The sequence below is a fragment of the Cololabis saira genome, chromosome 5 (genome assembly GCF_033807715.1).
Source record: "Cololabis saira isolate AMF1-May2022 chromosome 5, fColSai1.1, whole genome shotgun sequence".
NCBI lineage: Eukaryota > Metazoa > Chordata > Actinopteri > Beloniformes > Belonidae > Cololabis > Cololabis saira.
The window spans coordinates 8,811,261-8,828,210 of NC_084591.1; the positions used below are offsets into that span (position 1 = coordinate 8,811,261).

At 46.8% G+C, this 16,950-nt stretch overlaps 1 protein-coding gene across 4 annotated transcripts in view; it reads right to left on the bottom strand.

The window, feature by feature from the left end:
* Positions 1–16,950, bottom strand: part of LOC133443715 (transcription factor Sox-6-like) — a 136,533-nt gene that overhangs the window by 69,901 nt on the left and 49,682 nt on the right. For all 4 annotated transcript variants that reach the window (XM_061720889.1, XM_061720891.1, XM_061720890.1 and 1 more), the window contains one exon: positions 14,851–15,061. In XM_061720889.1, the coding sequence (XP_061576873.1) occupies positions 14,851–15,061 (211 nt within the window). The remainder of the gene's footprint in view (positions 1–14,850; positions 15,062–16,950) is intronic.

Here is a 16,950-nt window from a genome sequence, read left to right on the forward strand (position 1 = left end):
ACACACACACACACACACACACACACACACACACACACACACACACTCACACACACACACACACACACACACACACACACACACACACACACACACACGCTCAGCGCTACTAAACCATTACTCTGCAGTTTGCTGTCGGTTCACAAACTATTTTCATCTGTCAGACGACACCGAGCTGACAGGGTGGTAGCCACGCCCACAAACACGCCCACATACACACAGACACGCCCACAGACACACATAGCCACGCCCACAGTCACACAGACACGCCCACCAGGAAACAAACCAGTCATTTCTTTGCATTATTTCATCTGAAACACGTTCTAAACCCTCGACACTGGAGGTACAACGGTCCTCCCTGCAGGACCTGAAACCCTGAAACCTTGAAAACTTGAAACCATGAAACCATGAAACCTTGAAACCTTGAAATCTTGCAGCCCTAAAAACCCCGAAACCCTGAAACCCTGAAACCACGAAACCCTAAAAACCCTGAAACCCTAAAAACCCTGAAACCACGAAACCCTAAAAACCCTGAAACCCTGAAAACCCTAAAACCCTGAAACCCTAAAAACCTTGAAACCCTGAAACCTTGAAACCCTGAAACCTTGAAACCTTGAAATTCTGAAACCCTAAAAACCCTGAAACCTTGAAACCCTGAAACCTTGAAACCCTGAAACCCTAAAAACCCTGAAACCTTGAAACCCTGAAACCTTGAAACCCTGAAACCTTGAAACCATGAAACCCTAAAAACCCTGAAACCTTGAAACCCTGAAACCTTGAAACCATGAAACCCTAAAAACCCTGAAACCTTGAAACCCTGAAACCTTGAAACCCTGAAACCCTAAAACCCTGAAACCCTAAAAACCTTGAAACCCTGAAACCTTGAAACCCTGAAACCTTGAAACCTTGAAATTCTGAAACCCTAAAAACCCTGAAACCTTGAAACCCTGAAACCTTGAAACCCTGAAACCATGAAACCCTAAAAACCCTGAAACCTTGAAACCCTGAAACCTTGAAACCCTGAAACCTTGAAACCTTGAAATTCTGAAACCCTAAAAACCCTGAAACCTTGAAACCCTGAAACCTTGAAACCCTGAAACCATGAAACCCTAAAAACCCTGAAACCTTGAAACCCTGAAACCTTGAAACCCTGAAACCCTAAAAACCCTGAAACCACGAAACCCTAAAAATCCTGAAACTCTGAAACCCTGAAACCCTAAAAACCCTGAAATACTGAAACCCTAAAAACCCTGAAACCACGAAACCCTAAAAACCCTGAAACCACGAAACCCTAAAAATCCTTAAACCCTGAAACTCTGAAACCCTAAAAACCCTGAAACCCTAAAAACCCTGAAATCCTGAAACCCTGAAACCCTAAAAACCCTTGTAGCACGGTGGATTCTACGGGGGCCCGTCCGAAGGATGGAGAGACACGGAGTTTCGTGCAGACCCTTTATTATATCAAAATCACCCAAGCACAGTGCACAAGCATCACACACAGCTTCTCAGAACCCTTGCTGCTGGGCAGCCATGCCTTTATGAAGGCTGGCAGAGTGGAGAGGCTGATTGGGCCCACCTGTGCCCTAATCAGCCTGAGTGGCTGCAGCTCCTCCACCCTGCCACACACCCCCAACGCCAACCTCGAGCCGGGGTCCATCCGGCCGAGCCTACTCCCCCCCCCGCCCCCTCGGAGCGGGAGAGGAACCCTCTGGGCTTCCTGGTCGGGTGGTCGCCCCCGGCGTCGGCCTGAGCCGCGGAACAGTCGGGGTGGTCGCCCCCGGCGTCGGCCCGCCCGCCGTGGAGGATGCGCTCGGGGCCGGGCCCATGGTGGCCTCGGGCCACCCGATGCGCGCACGACTGCCTCCTTCACCTCCGCGACGCAGCCCTGCGCGGGCTGCTGGTCCGCCTCCAGGACCGCCTCTTCCCCCACACTCTGCTCTGGCCGCAGGTCCGGCCCCGTCTCCGCGGGACCCGCCGTCTCTGGCGGCTGCGCCTCCGAAGCCGCCTCCCCCGCCAACTCCGCCTCCGCCTCCGTCTCCGCCTCGGGAGCCGTCGCCTGGCGGCCTGCAGCCACTGCCTCACGGCCGGTCGGCTGCAGCACCACCAGCGCTGCTGCAGCGAACCTCAGACGGGGTGCAGGGATGGGTCGCTCCGCGGGTCCCGCCGCCTCGGGAGCCGTCGCTTGGCGGCCCGCAGCTTCTGCCTCCCGGCCTCTCAGCTGCGGCGCCGCCAGCTCCTCCCGCGTTGCTGCGGCAGCCCTCAGACGGGGTGCAGGGGTGGGTCGCCCCGCGGCCACCAGGGCTTCTATGGCGGCCAGCTGCCGCTCGCCCTGGTCCCGGAAGGCGGCCGCCATGCCCGCCATGGCCCTGGCGAGCGTGTCCAGGGCCCGCTCCGTGCCTCTCTCGTACATTCTTCGGGCCCCACGTTGGGTGCCAGATGTGGCAGGGTGCGTGCCAAGGGGGCCCGACCGAAGGACGGAGAGACAGAGTTTCGTGCAGATCCTTATTTTATTTCTCAAACCCACATGTGCACAAGCATCACCCAGGACACAGCTCCTCCGACCCCTCGCTGCTGTCCAGCTCCGCCTTATAAGGCAGGCAGGTGGAGAGAATCAGCCACTCAGGCGGATGGGACACAGGTGCGTGTTCCATCCATCTCTCCAACCTGCCACAACCCTGAAATACTGAAACCCTAAAAACCCTGAAACCACGAAACCCTGAAACCCTGAAACCTTGAAACCCTGAAATCCTGAAACTCTGAAACCCTAAAAACCCTGAAACTCTGAAACCCTAAACACCCTGAAACCCTAAAAACCCTGAAATCCTGAAACCTTGAAACCCTGAAATCCTGAAACCCTGAAACCCTAAAAACCCTGAAACTCTGAAACCCTAAAAACCCTGAAACTCTGAAACCCTAAACACCCTGAAACCCTAAAAACCCTGAAATCCTGAAACCTTGAAACCCTGAAATCCTGAAACCTTGAAACCCTGCAGACCTGAAACCCTAAAAACCCTGAAACCCTGCAGGCCTTAAACCCTACAGCTCCGAAACCTTAAAAACCCTGAAACCCTAAAAACCCTGCAGCCCTGAAACCATGAACATGGCGGGTGTCGTGTTTCCACCAAAGGTACTAGTTAAAGACCAGAAAAGCCGCTAATCCCCCACTGTTGGGGAACCGCGTTATCGTTAAAAGTATCAAGGTATCAACGTTTCAGTAAAACCTCAACAAGAGTTTTTCGGAGAAGCCTGAGACGTTTCACTGGTCAGTAAAAGAGCCTTTAAAATGTTTTTTTATGTTCCTGAAACGATGGGCTCTAACCAACGGCAGAAATGACCCAGTGTTTGTTTGAGCTTCAGAAAACAGTGACGGGATCCCAGACACGCGGCTGGAGCTGAGCAGACGCTCCCCAAACCGCCGGATCAAGACCCCCGGCTTCTGGTTCCACTTTAGCTCTGACACCCGAAACCTGCAGGACGTCTGCTCAGACACAATAGCAGCGTTGTTGTGGGTCGGGGGGACGGAGACTGTGGGAGTCACATGATCACTTTCCTGTGAGAAACACTGAATCAGGAGGAAACGCCGACTTCCACATGAGACCAGGGCCGGGGATCCATGCAAATGTCAAGAATCGATTTGATTCCAATTCTTGAGATTCAGAATCGATTATCAGGATTTGATTCGATCCAATTTGATTTCCGATATTGATTTGGGTTAGTGTTAATAAAACTGTTTTTTGAGCTGTTGCATGAATTATATGACTGTAGTTCTGCAACTCATTCAGTGTGTTTACGTGGGAAGTTTAATTCCTCTTTAATTCAGAATTCAAATTGAATCTGATTTAAAATTAGTAAAAATGAACATGTAAACACCTAATTCCGAATGAAAGAGGCCAGTCCCGAATTAAACTTAATTCTGAAGTAAGTGGCTGGTTTATTCCGATTTTAAATTGCATCATTTCTAATTCTCGATTGAGAACCACATTATCTGAATCTAATAACTCGATTGAGAATCTCATTATCTAGTTCTAATAGCTCGAGTGAGAAGTGCATTATCTGACTCTAATAGCTTGATTGAAAAGAGCATCATCTGTAATAGCTCGATTGGGAACCACATTATGTGACTCGAAACCCTAAACACTCGACTCGAAATAGCTCGATTTCAACAGCCCGACTAAGGTGCAGGGCCGCCGCAAGGGGTGTGCGAACCGTGCGACCGCACGGGGCCTCGCGCCCCAAGGGGCCTCGCGCTATTTTTTTTTTTCGTTTTTTTTTCGTTTGTTCCCTTATAAATATCAACAGTCACGTTCCATTACAGACCTAAATGTGTACTAGTGCATATCAGTAAATATATGTGCAATGATGCGCGTGTCTGTTGTTCAATACAACTGATCAGACCAAGCGCAGACACAAGCTGCTCTGATCCAGACGGTGGAGTTGGAACAAACTGTCACACAATGTCGAGAGAACGAGACACATTCAGGAAATTTCCATCAGGGAATGAAAAAAGAAAAAAACTAAAGAAAATGGAAGAGTTTAATGCCTCTCTGAAAGGCTTGTTTGATAAATTTGTTACAAAAATCACCGATCCGCCCAGGTCTCAACCAGCCATGGGGCCCCGCGTCGAGGCAAGAGATGATGATGAGGCAGGGGAAGGTATACAGTATTTTGCTAATTGTAGAGTTAAAATTGCGCATATAGACACCCGATCCGACCCGAAAAACCCAAAAATTTTGCGAAGGCCCCCCTGGCCATTTCGCACAGGGCCTCGCAAATCTCCCTGGCAGCTCTGCTAAGGTGTACATGTGTTTAAAACGACTGTATCAGCCAGACCAGGGCAGTAATTTGACTTCCTGTTAGTGAATGTAAACGACTGTCTCCAGGACACTCGTTCATGAGTCATCACATAAAACCCACCCCTGCCGTGCTGCCATTGGCTCGGTACATTCTGTACCAGTGGACCTATCCATCCATCCATCCATCCATCCATCCATCCATCCCTCCCTCCCTCCCTCCCTCCCTCCCTCCCTCCCTCCCTCCATCCATCCATACATCCATCCATCCATCCATCATCCATCCATCCATCATCCATTTATCCATCCTTCCATCCATCCATCCATCCATCCATCCATCCATTTATCCATCCTTCCATCCATCCATCCATCCATCCATCCATCCATCCATCCATCCATCCATCATCCATCCATCCATCATTAATCCATCCATCCACCATCCATCCATCATCCATCCATCCATCCATCATCCATCGTCCATCCATCCATCCATCCATCCATCCCTCCATCCATCCATCCATCCATCCATCCATCCATCCATCATCCATCCATCCATCCATCCATCCATCCATCCATCATCCATCCATCCATCATCCATCCATCCATCCATCCATCCATCCATCCATCCATCCATCCATCCATCATCCATCCATCCATCCATCCATCCATCCATCCATCATCCATCCCTCCCTCCCTCCCTCCCTCCCTCCCTCCCTCCCTCCCTCCCTCCCTCCCTCCCTCCCTCCCTCCATCCATCCATCATCCATCCATCCATCCATCCATCCATCCATCCATCCATCATTAATCCATCCATCCACCATCCATCCATCATCCATCCATCCATCCATCCATCCATCCATCCATCCATCCATCCATCCATCCATCCATCCATCCATCATCCATCCATCCATCCATCCATCCATCCATCATCCATCCATCCATCCATCATCCATCCATCCATCCATCCATCCATCCATCCATCCATCCATCCATCCATCCATCCATCCATCCATCCATCCATCCATCCATCCATCCATCATCCATCCATCCATCCATCCATCCATCCATCCATCATCCATCCATCCATCCATCCATCCATCATCCATCCATCCATCCATCCACCATTAATCCATCCATCCACCATCCATCCATCATCCATCCATCCATCCATCCATCTATCCATCCATCCATCCATCCATCCATCCATCCATCCATCCATCATCCATCCATCCATCCATCCATCCATCCATCCATCCATCCATCATCCATCCATCCATCCATCCATCCATCCATCCATCATCCATCCATCCATCATCCATCCATCCATCCATCCACCATCCATCCATCATCCATCCATCCATCCATCCATCCATCCATCCATCCATCCATCCATCTATCCATCCATCCATCCATCCATCATCCATCCATCCATCCATCCATCATCCATCCATCCATCCATCCATCCATCCATCCATCCATCATCCATCCATCGATCCATCCATCCATCATCCATCCATCCATCATCCATCCATCCATCCATCATCCATCCATCCATCCATCCATCATCCATCCATCCATCCATCCATCCATCCATCCATCCATCCATCCATCATCCATCCATCATCCATCCATCCATCATCCATCCATCCATCCATCCATCCATCCATCCATCCATCAATCCATCCTTCCAATGAATGACCCGGTTCATTCACAGCTCGACGTTGCTACGGTAACCAGGAACTAACGTGATGACCAGCTGTCAATCACAAAGCCCCGCCCCCGACTCAGCACTTTATCTGCTGGTGTTTTTAATCTGTCAGATGAGTTTCTCCAGAACTGTAGCTTTGTTTCCTCCAGCTCCAGAACTTTGAAACAGAAACAGAGAGCCGAGCGGCAAGAGGGAAAAGTTCAGCCAAACAAAAACAGCATCTGTTTTAAACTTAACACTTAATTATAAGTTATTACAAGTCGGAGTTTCCACAAAAATGAATCAATGAGGACAGTCAGGGTGACTTCTGAAAAGCTGCTGGCTTGGCCGGATCCTCCAAGCGCATCATCACGTTACCACTAATGCCAGATTGGGTGATGCGTCTCTACCGTTTCCATATGGCGGGAGGGGCGGGTGGCACTCGCCGCTCCAAAATAGCAGCGCCGCTCTGGGTTTCCACCAGCGGCTAATGTGATCCGCCGTCTCCGCTCCGCAGCGACATTAAACGCGCTTTCTGGAGAGCCGTCAGAGTGATGGATGGATCTTCTTCCTCGCTCTGAACTGCTGAACTCCACGTTGTTTACAAGTGGGTTTTACGACCTTTTCCTCATTGATGTGCAACAACAATCGCTTCTCCGAGGCCCCTGCTGATGTCTTTCCCCTTTAGCGTTGTGTTAACCCATACCTGAACGCCCGCTGCTGCTCCATTGATCGGTGGAGCTGATTATCAGCAGCTGTTCGATCCTGCGGTTTCTCCATGTGATTATAATCATATGTAATTATAATTATATTTAATTATAACGGCGAAAAACTGCTGATGTTTTTGTTTGTTTTGAGGTTTTTACTCGACTGATACTGAAACTGAGCCACAATCAAACTATTTTTATCTTGTTTTTAAACCAAAAATATGAGATAAAGATTATATTGGCGGAATAAAAATGGAAAAAACGAACAAGAGCTGAGTAAAAGTGGAAAAACTCGTCACATCAGGACTTGGTACCCGTTCACCGGCGTGGCCTTGCACCCCCGCCATCTACGACCAAACCGCTGGAGCGTTAACGCAGCGGTTTTATCGGTTTTGGGACATCAAAGTCTCTCGTTGGTCGTCGGGGACGGTTAGCTGATAGACGACGGATACGGGACCAAAGTTCTGCTGCAACTGCTAAAAACGCTGCTAGCGTTCTAAGATGAAAACTAAAAACCGTAAATAAAGAAAGAAAGAGAGAAATTTATCAGAGAAAAGTTGTACATTTATGAGAAAAAATATCTGAAAACTCTCGTAAATTTACACGACTAAAGTCTTTGATTCATGAAAGAGTCAAAACTTTTACGTGGAAACATAAAAGATCACGTTTACTTGGATAAAGATTTCAAGAATTCAAGAAAACTCGTAAAACCAACGTTGTAAAGTTATGAGTTTCTTTCTTTTTCTCAAAAATAAAATGTTATTCCTCTAAATAATATAAATATTCAAATTCTGCAACTTTACTTTAAAATATCAACTTTAGCACCAAAACGCTTCTGTGCTACTATTACGGCTTCTTTCGTCGTAAAGTTGAGACAGCATTATAAAAGTATTACCGTATTTTCGGGACTTTAAGTCACATTTTTTTTTTCATAGTTTGGCCGGGGGTGCGACTTATGTGTGAAATTATTAACACATTATTACCAGTTTATCATTTCACATGTTATTTTCACACTAAACCACAAGAGGGCGAACAGCTACTGACGATGAGTCTGTAGTAAGCGGCGTAGAAGAGGAAAAGCATCTTCTACCTCCGGAGTTAGCAGAGTTGTTTAAAAGTGAAACGAGGATGAAGATTTCACTGGATTTTAGTTATTTGGAACGACACGGATGGTTTGGTAAACTACTAGCATGTTATTGATGCTCTAGTTACCTGAATAACTCTTAATATGTTATGTTATGTTATCCAGGCTTAAAACTAAAGGTGACCGAGCTTTTGCGGTGGCTGCCCCTAAGCTGTGGAATAGTTTGCCACAGAATATTAGATTTGCTCAGACCATAGAGGTTTTTAAGTCTTCTTTAAAAACATATTTTTATTTTTTTTGGCTTTTGGTGTACGATGAATAGTTGCCTACATTTTGTGAGAAGTGATTGTGCACTTTGTGTGTCTGTTCTTTGCCGTCTATTTTCTACTTTCTATCTTTTATTACTATTTTATTGATCATTCTAGCATCTTAGTGATTTTATTGTTTCTACACTTTGTACTGTATTTTCTTTTGGTATTGTTTCATTTTATTGTATACTGTACAGCACTTTGGTCGACCTCGGTCGTTTTTAAATGTGCTATATAAATAAAATGGACATTGACATTGACATTGACATGTTAACGTACCAGGCCCGTTCTCAGTTGTGTCATGCAACGCAAGCACACCTTACAATTATTCAGCCTGTTGTTGTGTTTATTCTATTATTAATTTAAATTGCCTTTCAACATGACATGTCTGTTCTTGGTGTTGGATTTTATAAAATAAATTTCCCCCAAAAATGCGACGTATACTCCAGTGCGACTTATACATGTTTTTTCCTTCTTTGGCTATGTACACACGTAGCCGGGTATTTTTAAAACCGAATATTTCCCCCCTCCGTTTATAAAATTATTTGTATCGACATTACATCGTTTTAAAAAAAAAAACCTTCCACACATAACCGAAGATCTGCGTTTTCGACCACATTCATAAGCATTCCAAACCTGTAGATCATCTGTTCTTCCGGCCTTCGGGCCTCCGCGGTGCAGCTTCCCCGGGAGCGGCGTCTCCTTCTCGGTAACGAGCCTGAGTCCCCCGTGTCCCACCACGGAGCTGCCGCGTTAAATCCACGCAGCCCTACGCCGTAGGGTACGCCGTAGGGTACGGCGTAGGGCTGCGCGTCACCGCGTACCCTACGGCGTAGGCTCTGTGTCGGTGTAACGCAGTAAACGGCTGTCCAGAGCAGAGACCATTTATTGAATAAATAGCTTGGAGAACAGATGCTGGATCATCTGTAGTTCTGTAGTAAACAAAGGTTGCACGTCAGAACAGATTTGTTGTTGTTTTGGAGCATAATGTGAAGTTCGAAAATGCAAAACTCCGGTTGTCTCTGTCTACACGCATCTACATAAACAGAGTTTTCAAAAATCTTCCCTTTGCCCGGAGTTTTTTTAAACATTCGTTTATTTGCGTTTTCATGTGGATGACAGGTCCAAACGTAGGAAAATATCTTCGGTTTAGCAGATACCCGGCTACGTGTGTACGGGGCCTTAATTATGCATTTTATGGCTGGTGCGACTTGTACTCCGGATCTATCTATCTATCTATAAATCTCTTCTATCTATCCTATACTAAAACGTTATAAGATTTTGGTAAAAATGAGGAACGTTGTTGTTGAAATCTCAGTGTCCTGGAGCCTCAAGTCCTCAAACCACACACACACACACACACACACACACACACACACACACACACACACACACCCCCGCCCTCAGGCCGATCCACCGGATCAATAACAAAGTAAAGCTCCCGTTAGAGAGATCAAGCGCTGCTCTGATATGGTCCCGTCTGAAAGTGAGAGTGAAGTGAGAGTAAAGAGAGAGTAAAGTGAGTTAAAGCGGCGGTTAGAGGTTCAGATCTGCTGCTCCCGGGAGCAGGGGTGCGGGTCCGGGCCTGCTGGGAGCAGCGGTGCATGCTGGGAGCTGCGCGGCGGCGTTGGATCACAGCGGCGGGCTGAGAGGGAAACCGGTGTTTTCGCTGATTGATATTGTGATCTGACGAGCGACGGATCCGTCAGACGTTCAGATCCTCTGAAGAGGAAAACAAAGCTGCCGTGAGGCTGCTCTCACTTTACGAGCGTCACGCCGATCAAAGGCCCGGCTCCTCCCTTTGTTAGTAAATTACAGGTCTGGGGTTCCCGCCCCCACAGGGAAATTCATTTGGAGAAGATGAAGGACTGAGACTATTCAGGCCTGCAGGTGGTCCCGCCGAGAAGCAGCCACGGAGGCACCAGAACTACCAGAACTAGAACTACCAGAACCACCAGAACCACCAGAACCACCAGAACTAGAACTAACAGAACTACCAGAACTAACAGAACTACCAGAACTAACAGAACTACCAGAACTAACAGAACTACCAGAACTAACAGAACTACCAGAACTACCAGAACTAGAACTAACAGAACCACCAGAACCACCAGAACTAGAACTAACAGAACTACCAGAACTAACAGAACTACCAGAACTAACAGAACTACCAGAACTACCAGAACCACCAGAACTACCAGAACTACCAGAACTACCAGAACCACCAGAACTACCAGAACTACCAGAACTACCAGAACCACCAGAACTAGAACTACCAGAACTACCAGAACTACCAGAACTAGAACTACCAGAACTACCAGAACTACCAGAACTAGAACTACCAGAACTACCAGAACTACCAGAACTAGAACTACCAGAACTACCAGAACTACCAGAACTACCAGAACCACCAGAACCAGAACTACCAGAACTACCAGAACTACCAGAACCACCAGAACTACCAGAACTACCAGAACTAGAACTACCAGAACTACCAGAACTACCAGAACTACCAGAACCACCAGAACTACCAGAACTACCAGAACTACCAGAACTACCAGAACTAGAACTACCAGAACTACCAGAACTAGAACTACCAGAACTACCAGAACTACCAGAACCACCAGAACCAGAACTACCAGAACTACCAGAACTACCAGAACCACCAGAACTACCAGAACCACCAGAACTAGAACTACCAGAACTACCAGAACTACCAGAACTACCAGAACCACCAGAACCAGAACTACCAGAACTACCAGAACTACCAGAACCACCAGAACCAGAACTACCAGAACTACCAGAACTACCAGAACTACCAGAACCACCAGAACCAGAACTACCAGAACTACCAGAACTACCAGAACTACCAGAACTACCAGAACTACCAGAACCAGAACTACCAGAACCACCAGAACTACCAGAACTACCAGAACTACCAGAACTACCAGAACTACCAGAACTAGTGAATCCGTGTATCATTCGTTTTTTCCATTTTCAATTGGCAATCAAAAATCAAAACATGAAAAAGTGACTGGTTATTTTGTTATTTGTTTTTTATTATAACACAAAAAACGAAAAAACGTCTGGTTTTTCATATTTCCATTTTAGGCACAGATCAAAAATACGAAATAGAAAAACGGGCCACAGGACTGAATTTGATTTTAATATTTAATTGGTCGGATTAAAAAAAAAAATCTGTTGTTCCAGCACCACCATGGTAGCCATGGTTACCCGAACTGCCGCGTACCATGGATGTAGAACCGCCGGGTCACGTAAACTCGACCAATTAAATATGAAAAACATTCGGTGCATCACTAATCAGAACCATCAGAACCACCAGAACCAGTACAATCAGGGGTCGTCTCCCTGGACTGAGCATGTTGCTCAAATGTGGCTCTGGACAACAACCAGGAAGTAAAAACCGCTGAGTTTGGTTGCGACGGGCGAAGGGAGAAGTTACGACAACCAGCATCTTCAAGCTCTGAATCCAAAACCGTCTTAAAGACAAGACATAACAGTTCAAGTATTGTCAACAATTCAATAATCCTGCATAAACACCTGCAAACACCTGTACATGCACCTGTACATACCACCGTACAAACACCTGTACAAACACCTGTACGAACACCCGTAAATACACCAGTACAAACACACGTACAGGTGTTTCTATGGGTGTTTGTACATACACTTGTACAAACACCTGTACAAATATCCTTACAAATACCCATACATACACCGGTACAGGTGTTTATATACTGTAGGTGTTTGTACGTACACCCGTACATACACCCGTACAAACACCTGTACAAACACCTGTACAAACACCTGTACAAACACCCGTACATACACCTGTACATACACCCGTACAAACACCTGTACAAACACCCGTACATACACCTGTACATACACCCGTACAAACACCTGTACATACACCCGTACATACACCCGCACATACACCCGTACAAACACCTGTACATACACCCGTACAAACACCTGTACAAACACCTGTACAAACACGTGTACAAACACCCGTACATACACCCGTACAAACACCCGTACATACACCTGTACAAACACCCGTACAAACACCCGTACATACACCTGTACATACACCCGTACAAACACCTGTACAAACACCTGTACAAACACCTGTACATACACCCGTACATACACCTGTACAAACACCCGTACATACACCCGTACAAACACCCGTACATACACCTGTACAAACACCCGTACAAACACCCGTACATACACCCGTACATACACCTGTACATACACCCGTACATACACCCGCACATACACCTGTACAAACACCCGTACATACACCCGTACAAACACCTGTACATACACCTGTACATACACCCGTACAAACACCCGTACATACACCTGTACATACACCCGTACAAACACCCGTACATACACCTGTACATACACCCGTACAAACACCCGCACATACACCCGTACAAACACCCGTACAAACACCCGTACAAACACCCGTACAAACACCCGTACATACACCTGTACAAACACCCGTACAAACACCCGTACAAACACCCGTACATACACCTGTACAAACACCCGTACATACACCTGTACATACACCCGTACAAACACCCGTACATACACCTGTACATACACCCGTACATACACCCGCACATACACCCGTACATACACCCGTACAAACACCCGTACATACACCCGTACAAACACCCGTACATACGCCTGTACATACACCTGTACAAACACCTGTACATACACCCGTACAAACACCTGTACATACACCCGTACATACACCTGTACATACACCCGTACAAACACCTGTACATACACCCGTACATACACCTGTACATACACCCGTACATACACCCGTACAAACACCCGTACAAACACCTGTACATACACCCGTACATACACCCGTACAAACACCTGTACATACACCCGTACATACACCCGCACATACACCCGTACAAACACCCGTACATACACCCGTACATACACCCGTACAAACACCTGTACATACACCTGTACATCCACCCGTACATACACCTGTACATACAACCGTACATACACCCATACATACACGTGTACAAACACTAGGGCTGCACGATTCTGGACAAAATGAGAATCACGATTTTTTTGCTTAGAATTGAGATCTCGATTCTCTCACGATTTTTTTCCAATATACAATTTATTGCACTTATTACTTTAACTTTGCAACAGCTGAACAAAAATATAATAACAATAAACATCTCTTGTCTTCTTTACACAAACCTTTGAATAATTTAAACAATAATAACAATTTAACAATATTTGTTCCTCCCTGAGTTGAACACCCTTTCAGAAAGGGGACTTGTAACAGATCCTGTAGTTCTGAGGCAACAAATTATTCCTCTGGCTGCTTTTTGCTGTAACAGCTGACATTGAACATAAAAACAATAAACATCTCTCTTGTCTTTAAATAATTTTAACAATAACAATTTTAACAATATTTATGTGCAATATGTGTCAGGTGATGAGAGTAGATGTTTCTCCAAATGTAATCCACAATCATTAACAAAATATAACAAACATGACAACATGATAGTTGACCATGACAGGACTACAACAACCTAGAACATAAGCCTAGTCCTTTTTTTATGCAGCCATCTTTAAAAAAAAAAAAAAAAAAAAAATCTTTTTTTTTTTTTTTTAAATCGTCGTCATTTGGAAATGAGATTGCGTTCAAGCATGAATCGAGATCGCGATTTTTTAACGATTAATCGTGCAGCCCTAACAAACACCCGTACATACACGTGTACAAACACCCGTACATACACCCGTACATACACCTGTACATACACCAAACAGGCTATAACAACGTGAATTGTTTGCTCCGAAAGCCAATAACTTTTTTGCAAATTTTTCAGAAGAAAAGACAGGTAGTTTGAGTTTCGATTGTTTACCACAAGCTGGTGGAAGCTGGCTGAAACTTAAAGTATCCTGTCACCCAAAACACCCGTAGGAACTTCGCTCGGAGCTCGCCGGCCTCCGACATGCTGGAGTTTTTCCGTTTGGTGTTTTCAAACACAGAACCAGTAAATCTCAGCTGACACAACTGTGTCTCCCGGCAACAACAACGATGTGAAATGAGAGAGCAGCGTCTCGGTCTGCAGGTCCGAGTCCGAGTCTCAGCCTGCAGGTCCGAGTCTCGGCCTGCAGGTCCGAGTCTCGGCCTGCAAGTGGGAGCGGATGCTGCAGCGCGGCAGAATAAGCAGTGATGGTTTCTCACCGTCCTGCTCCGTCCGGGTCAGCTCCACCAGCTTCTTCTGCTTCAGCGAGTCCACCACGTCCGCCAGGCTGCCCTTGCGGCGCTCCGGCGTCCCGAAGGCGAACCCGATCACGGGCTCCGTTCGGTCCCGGGCGGGTTCCTCCGGCTTGGCGGGGGAGGTAGAGTTGGTCCGGTACGAGAAGACGGCGCAGCCTCGGCTGCCTTCAGAGTCCTGGACAGAAACACAAGATCACAGTTTCAGTTTTACTCACAAACCAACCACCGGAGAGGGCAGTGGCGCGGCGGTGCAACCCCGGCCCAGCTGAGGCTTCGGAAATGTTCATAAAAATAAAATGCAATGATCCGTAAACCTCATGAGCCCATATTTGTTCAAAGAAAATGTTGAAACCCTGGAACTGGGAGGTTCCCGCCATCGGTCCATAAAACCTGCGGGACAGACGGGATTCTGGGAATGTCAGATGCTCGGCTCGTTGAACGGACAGTTCGGCAAGATGTTCCCTGAAGAAGACGTTACAATAAACCCCATTAAGTGCAAAGTCTTCCTCGGGTGTCTCTATTAACAACTTTAACACTTCTCCAGTCGTTTGTTGTTGCATTCAGTTTTTACTTGGACTGACAGACTCTCCCAAACACCCATATCCCTTTTCCACCAAACCGGTTCCAGGGCTGGTTCAGGGCCAGTTTCTGTTTCCACGGACAAAGAACTGGCTCCGGGCCAGAAGAACCGGTTCCAAGGTAGCACCAACTCTTTGCTGGACTAGAGGAAAGAACCGCTTACGTAAGCAGAGGGGGAGGAGTTAAGCTTGAGTTATGGTTCTGCGTCAAAACGACGCCGTGTCTACGGCGTGTGGTACGCATCGACGCAGACCACACGCCGTCACTGACGCCGTCACTGACGCCGTCACTGACGCCGTCACTGACGCCGTCACTGACGCCGTCACTGACGCCGTCACTGACGCGTACCTCCCGAAAATTGGCGACGGAGACCAAACGCAGACGAGAGGGCTGTGATTGGTTCACTTGGTAGCAACGCATTTCCGGTTTCCGGTTTGAAGCAGGCGTGAACTTTCAGCGCTCTTTTCTTCGTGTATGTGTGATTTTTTTTTATTTTGTTTTTTTGCACAATAGTTGTCCTTATCTCTTTGATTCACTGTGACCGGAAAAAGTCGGATAAACCATTCAGGAAAAGATTGCTAACTAGCGGTCACGGGGGGTACTGCACTGTGGAGAAATGGAGTGACGGAGAAGTCCGAAGGGTTCACGACGGTGTCACGGTGACGGCGTGTGCACTGCGTTGGTTTGACGCAGAACCTTAATTCAGGCTTTATTAAGACCAACAGCAACAGCAGGACTGGGAGACGGAGACATTTTCAAATAAGAATGAATCTGGATGTAGCAAAGCATCATGGGAGGAGGAGGAGACAACCTGTCTTTTAGAGATGTGTCCACGGAGGAGCTACGTGGACCAAGTCCTGTTAGAGCAGATACCTGGTTGTTGCTGCAACTTTCACGCAAACACAGCAACGTAACTGACGTTTGCAGAGACGTAACTGACGTTTGCAGAGACGTAACTGACGTTTGCAGAGACGTAATGACGTGTTGAACGAGTTGTGAACCAGAACCAGCACTGGAACCGGTTTGGTGGAAAAGAGGTACCAGAGGACCTAAGGCCACTGCACCGCTGAGGGACAAACTCGGCATTGTTTGTAGTTCCCGGACAAACGTGGAGCTCTTCAGACCCAAATGGTGCGGTTCCCGGCGGAGCTCCATCGCAGCACCAACTCCCCATTTCAGCACCGACATCCGGAAGAAGGACGGATTTGAATTAGGCCTGTGTTGAAAAAATCGATTTTCCGATTCTAAATCGATTCTCATATTAATTCCTAAAAATCGATTCTTATGTCTAAAGATCGATTTTTTTTTATTTAATTTTTTTTTCATCATTTTCGCCAGGGGAACTTTAATCCCAGTAGTCGGATACACAGTTTGTCATGACACTTCTGAAAAATGCCAGGTGCTTCATGGCAATATTTTTTTTCTCTTTCTCCTTCTCCTTCTTTCTTAAGCTGATAAAAACTTGTGCAACTTTTCAGTTCCTTG